Here is a 12,039-nt window from a genome sequence, read left to right as displayed (position 1 = left end):
AGCCCTGGCATGGTCCTGAGACATCTCTTGATGGGTGAGTCTGGAACCATCAGGCCTGGAAAGAGGAGAGGTTGCCCAGAACTCACAGCCTGTCCCCACTTTCCTGCCCGTCTCTCTTGTTCAGCTGGCTGGAACTTCTGTCTTCTCTCCGGGCCTCCATCCTGCTCCTCACCCCCTTTTAGCTCTTCCTCTGACTCTCTCAGCCCATCGCTGTTCCACCCTCCTGCGCCTCCTTCTGCTGATCCACATCCCTCTGCTCCTCGCTCTCTCCGGATGCTTTCCCTTCCTTCTCTTCTCTGTCCCTGCCCTCTGTCCCTGCCTCTCCCTTTCTCTCTCCTTTCCCTTGTCCCTTTGTCCTTATCCCTGTCCCATCTCTCTGTCCATTCTCCTGGTGCCTTTTCTGTCTCTCTGTCCCCCTGTCCCTCTCCCCCTCCCTGCCTGTGTCTCTGTGTCCCCACATCCTCCTTTCTGCCCTTCCAATCCTCTCTCTGTCCCTCTCTGCTGCTGCTTGTTGCTCTTTTTCCTCCTGCACTCCCCTGCCCCCTTCAGCTGCCTCCCTTTCCTGCTCTGTCCCTCTGCCCTGCTCCTCCCCCGTATTTTCCTCCTCCTTTGGCTCCTCCTGGGGCTGGGCCTGTGCAGCCCCGGGGAGGCGGCCATGGGGCTGCAGGGTCAGGGGGGCCTGGCCAGGGGCTGGTGTCCCTGCAGGGTCAGGCAGCAGGAAGGAGGCCCCGGGGCACGTGGGAGCTGTAGGCCTGGGGCACTGGCTACCGGCCAGCCATGTTGGCTCCGGGGCCATGTGGGAGCTCATGACAGGCATCAGGAGTTGATCTGAAGAAGTGATCTTTACAACTTTCCTGTTGTTCCTTGTTGCATCTTTTTCTCACCATCACTATTCACGTCTTTTCGACATGACATTGGGGCCGACAGCGGCAACACCACCAGGCCGCCCGCACGGATTACTCAGCCCCCCGCTGAGGGGACAAGGATCACCACACACTCAGCATTGATGATACTTTATTCCAACCCCTTGTTTACACCATGTGCTTATATCTGCTACTCCCCGCACCTCCTCTCACTCCACCCCGTGCCCACCTCTTCTGTACCTTCCACCTCTCACGTTACAACCCGAGACCTTCCGGACGCCTACCACAGAGGCTCCTTCCTTTGTCGTGGTTTGGCCCATCAGCGCAGCAGCACCACCACAGTCTCTCGCTCGGTGCCCCCATCCACCCCCACCCTCGTTAGGATGCAGAGGCCCCAGCGAAATGGGGGTAAAAAGATCACCAAGGTAGTTGTGGATGGAGACAAGGGCAGGGAGGGCTGGCTGCCAGTTACGGCTCCGGGCAATTCTTTGCCATGGTTGCAGTTTCTGCAGTTGCAGGGTCCCTCTCTCGGGACAAGGCCTCTTCTGGGCATAAGTTGAATGAGCTGCTTTGTTGTGGGTTCCTCCCCACAGTTACAGCTGTGGATATTGGGTCCCTTCCTCGGGACACGGCCTCTTCCAGCCATAGTCACTGCTCCTGGCTCGGGGCCTTTAATGAAGTGAATCGCTGCCCCTGGTCTGGGGCCAGCTTTAGCAAAGTGAGTCTCTGCCCCTGATGTGGGGTCTTTAGAGAAATGACAATAAATCCCAGCTTCACCAGCTCTCTCCATAGAATGCAGGGGAGTCTCTGCTCCAGCACACCTCCTCCTCTCTTTCATCACTGACCTTGGAGTCCGCATGGCTGTTTCTCTCTCTGTTCCTACTCCTTGCACCACCACCAGCCAGAAGAAAAAGAAGGGGCAGAAGAAAGAAAAAGATGGAGGAAGAAACCTCCTCTCCCAGCTTCTTCTTAAAAAGTGATGGTGGAGGCGTCTCATTGGCTCAGCCCCAGCAGTGGGTCTGGCTCAGAGCTGGGGAGAGTTGCGAGCAACTTCTTACAGGAGCCACCTTTACAGCCCCTTCCCCCTCACCAGAAAAGGCTGTCATGGCAAACCGTGACAAGGTTAAACACAAGCAGCCCATTCCTTTCCCCTCGTTGCACGTTTCTGACATGCAGACCTCATGAGGGACATCCCCAGCTCCCCATCAGGTGCAGACGGGCCCCAGGAGCCTCTGTGACGTCACAGAGTGTCTCCAGGACCCGCCACATCCCCTGTCCAGGCCTCTGCCGCCCCACGGCTGCTGCCCTCACTCTCACCGCACTGCGCGACCAAGAGCTGCAGCAGCTGCACCCCGTGCGATGGTCGAGGCTCAGAAAGGGCCCTGGGTGGGCCCCTGGAGACCCCACCGGCCCCGCGGCCCCATCATGGCCCAGTTCACCAGCCCGGGGCCCAAGTACTCGCTGCCTGGGACAACAGGTAGAGCTGCCCTGGCCAGGGGCTGCCTTGCGGGCGCTGCCCCTGGGGCACATGCAGCTGCCACCTTGGCTCTCAGCCTCCCTGCTCTGGGCAGGACACAGCAAGGGCTGGGGCTGCAAAGGCAACGGGCAGCTGCAGGCAGGCAGCCTCTCATGGGCTTTCCTCCCTAGGCTGCCAGGATCACTGCATCACCAAAGCCAAAGCCCCCGCTTACACAATGCGGGGGGCCAAAGCTCCCGCCCCGCAGAGCTGCTCCCCGGGCCCTGCCTACTACATCCCAGCCTCCATCACCAGGAACGGGAAGTACGTGGCCCCAGCACAGCACATCTGCGGGCGGCCCAAGGAGAAGACCGAGGTCACCCCTGGGCCAGGTGAGCGCTAATTGCAGGATTCCAGAGGGGAAGCAAGCGCGGCTGAGCTCCTCCTTCCTGCCCTTCTCTCTGTGCCTCGAGGAGTAGCCCAAAGCCTCAATGCCCGTTTCCCCTGCCCCAGGTGACTACTCCACTGAGGAGAGTTGCAAACACCTCTACAAACGTGCGCCGGCGCAGTCCATGTCCTTCCGGCACAAGGCCAAAACCCAGCAGGGCCCAGGTAAGGGAGCTCTGGGAGAGACCCTGGGGCAGCCTCTGTGTCCTCCAGCCTCTGTCAACTGGGCCGGGGAAAAGCTGACACAGCAGGATGCCGCAGTCTCTGCACCAGCTCTCAGACATCCCAGAGCACCGGCTTCTCCCACAGCAGGAGCAGCAGCTCAGGCTTGGAGCTGCCGACAGCCTGCGCGGGCAGCAGCAGCCAGAAACAGCAGGAGCGGGAGCAGGACACCCTCCCTGCCCCTCACAGCCAGCCTGGCCGCATGCTGCTCTCCCTCCCAGGCGCTGCTGCTCTCCCCTCAGGGCTCACCGCGCATTCTGCCCCTTCCCCTCGCAGGTCCTGCCGCCTACACCCTGCCCAGGCAGCTGGGGCCCCACACAGCCTGCAGCCCTGCCAGCCCCTGCTACTCCCTGCGAGGGAAGAGTGAGCGCGGCAGCTTTGCTGAGGACCTCTCCAAGGTGAGCCCCGCGCCTCGGCTCCGTCCCGGCCCCGGCTGAAGCTCGGCCGCTCTCCTGGGCAGCCCCTGGGCGCGGGCACTGCCCTGAGCCGGCAGCACAGCCCGAGCAGCCCCGCGGGAGCCTGAGCCCGCGCCCGCCAGCCCTCGCTGCCCAGCGACAGAGCCTGGGCACGGCACAGCTCAGCAGCACCGCGGCCGAGCTGCCTCCTGCCCGCCAAACCGGCCTCTGGGCCGGCACCAGGAGCTGCCCCTGTGCCAGTCCCTCCCTGCCTCTCTCACAGACACCAGGGCCTGCTGCATTCCCCAAGGTGCAGCTGGACACCTACAAAACGAGGGCTCCCGCGTACACCATGGGCACCAAAACCGCACCAGGAGGCCAAGCAAGGAGCCCGGGACCGGCCGACTACAGCCTGGGCAAGGTAAGGCAGCCCGCCCGCCTCTGCTGCTCTCTGCCACAGCCAGCCCTTGAGCATCGATCCCTTCCAACGGGCTTCTGACAGCTCCCCAGCCCCTTCCGGGAGGGACACAGCAGGGGCCGGCACATCTGCTCCTTGCCTGGGCCCAAAGCCCAGCAGCGTGGCCACAGAACCCGTCCTGGCCTCGCCTCTCCCTCGGCCGTTCCACGCTGACACGCTCACACCTCAGGCTCCTGAGGAGGACACAGCGCTGCAGAGGGGACACGCAGAGCCAAGAGCTGACCTTGCTCGTGCTCTGGGCATCTGCTGGCAGGGCAGGGGCATGGAGCCAAGTCTGCCTGCAGACACAAGGGCTCCGGACCTGCAGCAGCTGCCAGGCCCAGCTCAGCTCCAGCCCTCAGCTTGCCCTGCCAGCTGGAGCCGGCCTGTCACACCATTCCACAGCAAACCCCACATCCTGGCTTGCAGCAGCCTTCGGACAACACTCGAGCAAAGGATCCCACCTGCCCCTAAACTGCTTTTCTCTGGCCTTGACGGGCCTCCCCCCAAAGGGGAGAAATGCCCAGCAGGAAGAGCTGCAGCCATTGCAAACAGCCAGACAGCACAACACACAGGGGATGCACACACACCAGCTTGTACCCCATGGCCACGCCTGCAGAGGAGTCAACTGCAGAACAGGGCCCCGGGGGCACCTCTTGAGAGTCTCCCTTTTCCCTTCCAGGTGACGCTGATCAAGTCCCAGGCACCTGCTCCCACTTTTGGCATCCGACACTCCCCCTACACACTCCCTCTACTGCTTTAGACACAAGGCTCAGGAAACAACAGACCCCAAAGCTCTCATCTGCTCACCCGGGGCTGTGGGCAGAGGGGCTGAGCACGTGCAGACCATCTGCAGCCTCCCTCTCATGCCTGTGCCTCAGCCTAAGCACTGCAGGAGGAGGCTGAGGGCACAGCACCCAGAGGGACGGAGGCAGCCAGGCAGAGCTCTGACAGCCCCCTGTCAGTGTCTCTCCTGCCCCTGCTGCCCATTGTGTGAGGTTCTGCTGGGACCTGAAGTGTCTCTCTGACATTTTTATCCTTTTAGCATCAGAGTAGGTAACTGTCACCTTGGGAAGGTGCAGACACGGCTGGGAGCTGGGGCCTGTGGAAGGGAGAAGGGGGCTTGAAGAGAAGAAAGGATTCAATAAAGCCTCCAGCCTCACAGCCTGTCTCTGCTTCTCCTTTGCTCCAAGCAACTACTGCACAAAAAGGGTGACAACCAGCTCTACAGATGTATGGATGTAGAAGTGAGCACGGTTCTGAGTGCCAGCTCCAGGCACCAGCTTGCCCTTGCCCTGCAGCAGCCCCCAGCACCTCCCGCAACGTTCCCCCTGAGTTGTCTTTGCTGTGGAAGGTGGGCTCAGGTTTCTCTGCATCCCTCTGGTTCTATTGAGCATTCTCAGCCTTCTGCCAAAAGCTGCTCATGCTGCAGGCAGGTTGCATCCTGCTGTGCTGCAGTGGGTGTCAGGTTAGTGACCAGGGGACGCTGACAGACCCTGCTGCTGTTGCCTCTCCCTGTCAGAGCCGTCCAGTCAGGGCCTGGGCTGCAATTCCTTGCAAAGAAGTGCAAATGGGAGCAGCCAGTGATAGAGAAGGACCAAGGGATCTGCAGGAACTGGAAGGGGGTGACCCCCCATGGCATAAGGCAGGTGGTGCTTTGTGCCCTCCCTCACTGGGACAAATGGCTGAGCTGTCAGCAGCGTGGCAGAGCAAGGAATCATTTCTACTGAGGCAGCAGAGCCCTGGTGAGCGCTGGTCCGTGGTGGGAAAGCTTTTCCAGAGCAAACACATTCTGTATTCTCTCAGTGTCTCTAGCTGCCTTTTGGTGCTGTCTCTGCCCAGCTGTGTCGTTCCTCCACTGCCAGTGCTCAGCCCCAGGGTGAGGCTCGCACGCTGCAAGCAGTTCACAGTCAGCTACCTGAAGGCTGTTCAGAGGGACCTGGCCAGGCCGGAGCAATGGGCTGAGGTTAATTGCATGGGGTTCAACAAGGCCCAGTGCCAGGTCCTGCACTTGGGCCAAAACAACCCCAGGCTTGGGACAGATGGGCGTGAGAGTTGTCTTGTGGAAAAAGACCTGGCGGTGTTAACTGACAGCAGCTGAACGAGAGCCAGCAGTGTGCCCAGGCGGCCAAGAAGGCCAATGGCTTCCTGGCCTGTAGCAGGAATAGTGTGACCAGCAGGACCAAGGAGGCGACTGTCTCCCTGTGCTGGGCACTGGTGAGGCTGCACCACGAATACTGTGCCCAGTTCTGGGCCCCTCGCTGCAAGAAGCACATCGAGGTGCTGCAGTGTGCCCAGAGATGGGCAACGAAGCTGGTGAAAGGTCTGGAGAACAAGCCTGATGGGGAGCAGCTGAGAGAGCTGGGGATGTTCAGCCTAGAGAAGAGGAGGCTGAGAAGAGACATGAGCACTCTGTGCAACTGCCTGAAGGGGAGCAGCAGTGAGGAGGGGGTTGGTGTCTTCTCCCCAGTAATCAAAATGGATTTGAGTCGTGCCAGGGGAGCTTTAGATTGGACATGAGGAAGAACTTTTTCCTGGAGGGGGTTATTAAGCATTGGAACAGGCTGTGTACAGAGGTGGTGGAGTCCCCATCCCTGGAGGCCGATCCCCACCTCGCTACAGCCTCCTGTCAGTGCTCCTGTCTGCCCTCAGCCTCCTCTTCTCCAGGCTTGAACACCACCAGTTCCCTCAGCTGCCCCTCATCAGATTTGTTCTGCAGCCCCTTCTGCAGCTTCCTTGCCAATCTCTGGACACACTCTAGCCCCTCCATGTCTTTCTTGCAGTGAGGGACCCAAACCAGGGATGTTCTTACAAAGAGGGGGAAAATCAGCTGTTTCTGGGTGCTGTTTGCCTTGTGCTGCAGACCTCTTGGGATGGGAAGAGCCTTTGTGAGGTGCCTGTTCCTTTCCCTGGCTGCAAAGAGGGTCCAGGGTGCTCTGGTACCTCAGTCTGGGGGTAGAAAGAGTAGGCTAACCCCACCTGAAGCTTTTAGGGTAGATTTGGGGAGTTTCAATAGGCACCCACAAGCCATCCACATAGGCAGGGACATTGCTGCAGACACGAGTCTGTTCTGTGCTGTCCCGTCTATGTTTGTGTTCAGCTGCCTGTGGCAGACACACAAACAAGAGTCTGGATACTGCAGCAGCTCCTCAGTAGCGTTTCCAGAGGAAGCCATCTGAGGCAGCAGCTCCCCAGGGGACAGGGCAGATGGCAGTGAAGCTGCTCCTGCATCTACTTGCAGCCAGGACAGACCAGCTTCTAGTGTGTGACACCGGGAGACCTTCAGGAAGTGCCTGCAGAGGGATGCCTGCAGACACTGGGCCCCATCAGGTCCTCAGTGCCCTTCCCAGTGACCCTTTCCCATCCCACCTGCCCCCATGTCCCCATCCAGCCCTGGAACCTTCTCTGTGGGCACCACGGGGACATCCAGGAGACTTCGGGTGTCCTCCTTTCCATCTTCCTCAGCGGCAGCTTCTGGCACAACAAGGACAAAGTGCTCGAGGGCTTCTTCTCCTCTTCTTCTTGTCGCTCCGCTCCCTCAGAGGAACAGAATTCCAGCCCAGAATTCAGAGCCCTCTTGGAGTCTCTCAAATGTGCCAAGGGCTTCCTCTCTTCCCCCTTGAAAAGCCCAAGACAGACAAACTTCACCAAGAGGAAACCTAGGCTGTAACCGGTGCTTTTCTACTCCTCAGGGGTACCTGGGCAGGACAATGCAACTTCAGCTTCCTCTGACTCTCTCAGCCCATCGCTGTTCCACCCTCCTGCGCCTCCTTCTGCTGATCCACATCCCTCTGCTCCTCGCTCTCTATGGATGCTTTCCCTTCCTTCTCTTCTCTGTCCCTGCCCTCTGTCCCTGCCTCTCCCTTTCTCTCACCTTTCCCTTGTCCCTTTGTCCTTATCCCTGTCCCATTTCTCTGTCCATTCTCCTGGTGCCTTTTCTGTCTCTCTGTCCCCCTGTCCCTCTCCCCCTCCCTGCCTGTGTCTCTGTGTCCCCACATCCTCCTTTCTGCCCTTCCAATCCTCTCTCTGTCCCTCTCTGCTGCTGCTTGTTGCTCTTTTTCCTCCTGCACTCCCCTGCCCCCTTCAGCTGCCTCCCTTTCCTGCTCTGTCCCTCTGCCCTGCTCCTCCCCCCGTATTTTCCTCCTCCTTTGGCTCCTCCTGGGGCTGGGCCTGTGCAGCCCTGGGGAGGCGGCCATGGGGCTGCAGGGTCAGGGGGGCCTGGCCAGGGGCTGGTGTCCCTGCAGGGTCAGGCAGCAGGAAGGAGGCCCCGGGGCACGTGGGAGCTGTAGGCCTGGGGCACTGGCTACCGGCCAGCCATGTTGGCTCCTGGGCCATGTGGGAGCTGTAGCCCTGGGCAGGGGCTGGCAGCCGTCCCTGTTCATTGCTGGGCGCTCTGGGAGCTGTCGCTGCCCCCTCAGCTGCCCACAGCCGTGTCGGTGCTGTGAGGCACAGGCTGTGCTGCAGCTGTGGCCTGGCTGAGGTGAGGCCTGGGGCTGCCCCTGAGACCAGGGAGGCCCTTGGGCAGCTCTGGGGGTGTCTCCTGGCTGCTGCCCACCCGGGGATGCTGATGGCAGCTCCAATATTGAGCTGGGCCTGGCTGGGGCAGCCCCTTGGTGACCCGAGAGCTGGGGAGGGGCAGGAGATGGAGACAAGGCCCCGGGCACAGGCCCCGGGTGCCCCAGCTGCCAGAGCCCCCGCAGCCGCCCCAGCATCTCAGTCCCTGCCCTGACAGCAGCAGTGTGTGGTGCTGCTCACTCTGGCAGGGCTTTCACTCCATTTCCCTTCTCCCCACAGGTGCTGCGCCAGCTACGAATCAGCAGCTTCTACTCACTGTAGCAGCCATTCTGGCTCTTTTTTATGGCTCAGTAAAGGAGAGGTGAGTTAGCACAATTAAAACAAGGAAGTAATATTCTGCCAAGTCAGAAGTGCCTGATGTATTCAGAGGATGGGCTTCTTGGGATGCTTGTGCAGCCTGTTTGTGTTTGTGTCTGACTGGGACACGTAGTCTTGGAGAAAGGAGCAGGGCTCAGAAGTGTGCTACCATCTGAACTCACTTGGATCATCGGTGCTGCAGGGCCAAGGTTGTGATTTTGGGGTCAGTCCAGTTCTTGTGTGTATGAGCCAACATCCAGGCTTGACAAGGTAGTAGTGATGAGGCACAGTACAGCTGGGTTACAGTTGGTGTGTTGGTAATCTCCACCTGTCCTTTTGTGATTGTCTCTTCTCTCTATTTCTCTACAAAGCCTGTGTTTCTCCTGAGAGTGCCTCGGTGGTGAAACACTCCTGTCCTGGCAAAGATCTACCTCAACACCTTCATGACACGCAGCTCCAAGTCAGCAGCAGGCTTGGTTTTGCAGCCTTTAGCAGAAGGGAATGTTTGCTACTGCCTTTGGGAATGCTGCTCTCAAAATGTAGATGAGAGAAGCAAGAATGGGCTTGTTCTGTAGAAGTGTGGACTGGCCAATTTGATCCTGCCATAGGGAAGTGATGCTGCAGATAGGTGCAGACTTTGTGACCCTCAGCAGAACAACAGCTTGGTTTTAATTTGTTGACAGGGTAACTTGTATACTGGAACAGGCACATGAAGGATCTGAGCTAACACATGCATTTGGCAGGATTGCAGGAGAAGCGTGGTGAGTCCTGAACTTTTGGAGTGGTTTCTTCAGGCTACACAAATGCACAGCAGAGCTTTGGCAGGGTGATGAGTAAACCTTTAGTACTGACTTGGTTCACTTTTCTGATTTTTAGGCCAGGGAATCATCTATGTGAATCAAGCCAATCAATTAGCTCTGTAGCATTCCTGGTAAGTTTGTTGCCCTGCAAGCAGATCAGAGGCAAAGAAGTGGGGATCCCCATCTGAAACATGTGTGAAAGCCTCAGTGCCCAAGTCTGCAAAGTCTCCCAAGGAAGGGTCTAAGCCTTCAAATGTAGAGGAAATGGTTGAAGCGTTCAGCCAGAAATCTGAGTCTTTGCCATTGAGGCCAGTGTGGAATGAAACAAAATCTGAAATGCTTTATCAAAGGGTTCCCTCTGATCAGAGGGAAAACTGAAGCTGGCAGCTGTGTGAAAGGTATGGTGGGTGAGAAGATGTTTTAGAAATGCAGATTTCTCTAGAGCAGCAAATCTTTGTGTCCTGTCAGCTGGCCTTTGTCTGGTGGGGTCAGTGCTGGTGACCTCAAGAGCATGCATCTGCCTCAGGGACCTCGTGAAGCTTCAGGGCCCACAGGAATGAGACTGTGCAATGGAACGTGCTCCCCAGAGGAGATTTCAGAAGAGCCCTTTCAAACTGGTACAGGATTACCCTTTTAAACTGTCGGGATTTGGGGTTCTTTTGTACACAGAGCAGGAAAGGGTGTGTGGTGCTGTGCATGTCAGGAGGTGACACAGCATGCAGACAGTAACTAGACATCTCACTAGCAGGGTTGCTTTCGGCTAGGGGGTTGCATGATGTTGTGGTTGAAATGCTTATATGGTGCATGCTGCAAGGTTCTGTGCTTGTTTATATGTGACAGCAGTGTGCAATAGAGAGTTATTTTCCAGAGGAAGCCACCAGGTGATTATTCAGGTTACGGAGGTTTAGTCGTAAGAGTTCTTTCCAATAGTGGAAGTACTCCTTAAGCAGTGGGTACATCTGTGAGACCAAGGGAGACCAGGGAAGTGGAGGGAGAGGCACGTTCCCCTGCTTGCTTTCTAGTTCTAAAAGCTTTGCCTTGAATTTGGGTTCTTAGTTATTGATTTGTTTGTGCAGCCATGGTGTGTTGCCTACAGCCTTTCAAACCCTGAAAGTGAAAAGAAGGTGAGAACACCATGAAGCTTCCTCAATTTCTGTTGTCTAAGTAAAGAGAAGAACTAGTGGGATTGGGTGCAGGCCCTTTGGGGAGGGTTGCCCTATGCCATCAGGTGTGTGTGTGCTTTGCAGCTCATCAGAACAAATCCTTTCCAGGGAGTTTGGAAGGAAACCTGCCACTTGCACGCTTCTGTGTGTCCCAGCCATTCCCAGACTGTGATGTACAGCGTCATTGTCTGGGGAGTTCTGGGACTTCTTTCATGCACAAGGCACACACTGAATTCTCATCAAGCACAGCCATTGCAGCTCAGAGTTCTGTTGAGACTCCTGGGACTCTGATACTGGAATAAATTTGAGTCTGTTTTTCAATAGTGTCATAAGAGAGTCACTGGAGAGGAACTTACTTTGGCAGGTTCATGCAGACATTGGAGCTCTGTCTTTTCAGAACTGCACTGAACATTTCCTCTCATCTTAAGGCAGTTTCAGGGAAAGCCAACCACTGCTTCTCTGGCACTAGTGAGTTAGCCGTGAGTCTGTATGAAGAGTTAGACATAAGCTGGCCATAACCACAGTGTTTGTGGTGAAAACATGAGGCAACGATGCTCTCTCATGGACACAAAGTACTGTGGGAAAAGGCAGGATCATTGCCATCAGGGGCAGGAAGGAAGGTGCCCGACTGACTGCTCTGGTTCTGTTGTTCCAGACGTGCAGCAGTGCTTTGGAGAACTCCTCTGTCAGTTGTGACAAAGGATCCCAGCAAGTATTTCTTTTCATCATTTATGCAGTAGTGTCCCATGAAGGCTCAGATTGTTATCCAGAGTATGAACAAAAAAGCATGTGTGCCACTTGCTGCAATGGTAGAAGAATGGTAGAATGCTCTGGTACTTTGACCAGACCAGAGTCCTTTACAGAGAGACGGAAGCGTGTCTGTAGCTGACAGGAATGTTTTTCTCTGTCAATGCCATCTATGCCGAGACACGTTGTTTGAGTCTGGTGCAGGTACAACAGAGCCAGCACAGCACGTGAACTTGGTGCATGGGATTCACACTGTTCTCACTGACTGCTGGAACCTCTGTTTCTTTTTTCTGTACCCTCCTGCCTTCCTCTGCTGAAGTGCCAAAGAGCCACAGCAGAGCTATTCTGGGCAGAGAGGGAAGAGAAGGTGTTTTTCTGAGTATGTTGCTCCTTCCTTGTGCCTTTTAAGCGTTGTGGGGGTGTGATGCCAAACAGCATGACACCCCTGTTTGAAACATTCTCTCCCTTGGTGGCTCAGGGCAGAGGAGACAAAGCCAGAACTGATGAATTGACTGCTTCAATGACCTTCTAGCCTGGCATCCTTTGCACCTCCTGTACGGCCCTAGAGTCACAGCTAGGCAGTGGTTTCCATTTCTGTAGCTGCTGCTTCTGTTTGG

At 57.0% G+C, this 12,039-nt stretch overlaps 1 protein-coding gene across 1 annotated transcript; it reads left to right on the top strand.

Annotated features, from left to right (window-relative positions):
- Positions 1-2,222: 2,222 nt before the first annotated feature.
- On the top strand, positions 2,223-4,603 carry LOC133627586 (ciliary microtubule associated protein 1A-like). The gene is made up of 6 exons (XM_062013872.1): positions 2,223-2,340; positions 2,511-2,711; positions 2,833-2,931; positions 3,265-3,386; positions 3,667-3,804; positions 4,523-4,603. Exons 1-6 carry the CDS (start codon positions 2,223-2,225, stop codon positions 4,601-4,603), a joined length of 759 nt encoding a protein of 252 aa, XP_061869856.1.
- The last annotated feature ends 7,436 nt before the right edge of the window (positions 4,604-12,039 follow it).

Source organism: Colius striatus, chromosome 22 (genome assembly GCF_028858725.1).
Source record: "Colius striatus isolate bColStr4 chromosome 22, bColStr4.1.hap1, whole genome shotgun sequence".
In the NCBI taxonomy this organism is placed as follows: domain Eukaryota; kingdom Metazoa; phylum Chordata; class Aves; order Coliiformes; family Coliidae; genus Colius; species Colius striatus.
Note: the sequence above shows the minus strand (reverse complement) of the source record. Positions and strands in the feature narration are given on the sequence as shown.

Excerpts from the sequence above, each read along its gene's own strand:
- LOC133627586 (XM_062013872.1), top strand. The coding sequence starts at position 2,223 with ATGGTCGAGGCTCAGAAAGGGCCCTGGGTGGGCCCCTGGAGACCCCAC. Across the intron at positions 2,341-2,510 it reads CTCGCTGCCTGGGACAACAG|GCTGCCAGGATCACTGCATC; the intron begins GTAGAGCTGCCC and ends TTTCCTCCCTAG. Across the intron at positions 3,805-4,522 it reads CCGACTACAGCCTGGGCAAG|GTGACGCTGATCAAGTCCCA; the intron begins GTAAGGCAGCCC and ends TTTCCCTTCCAG.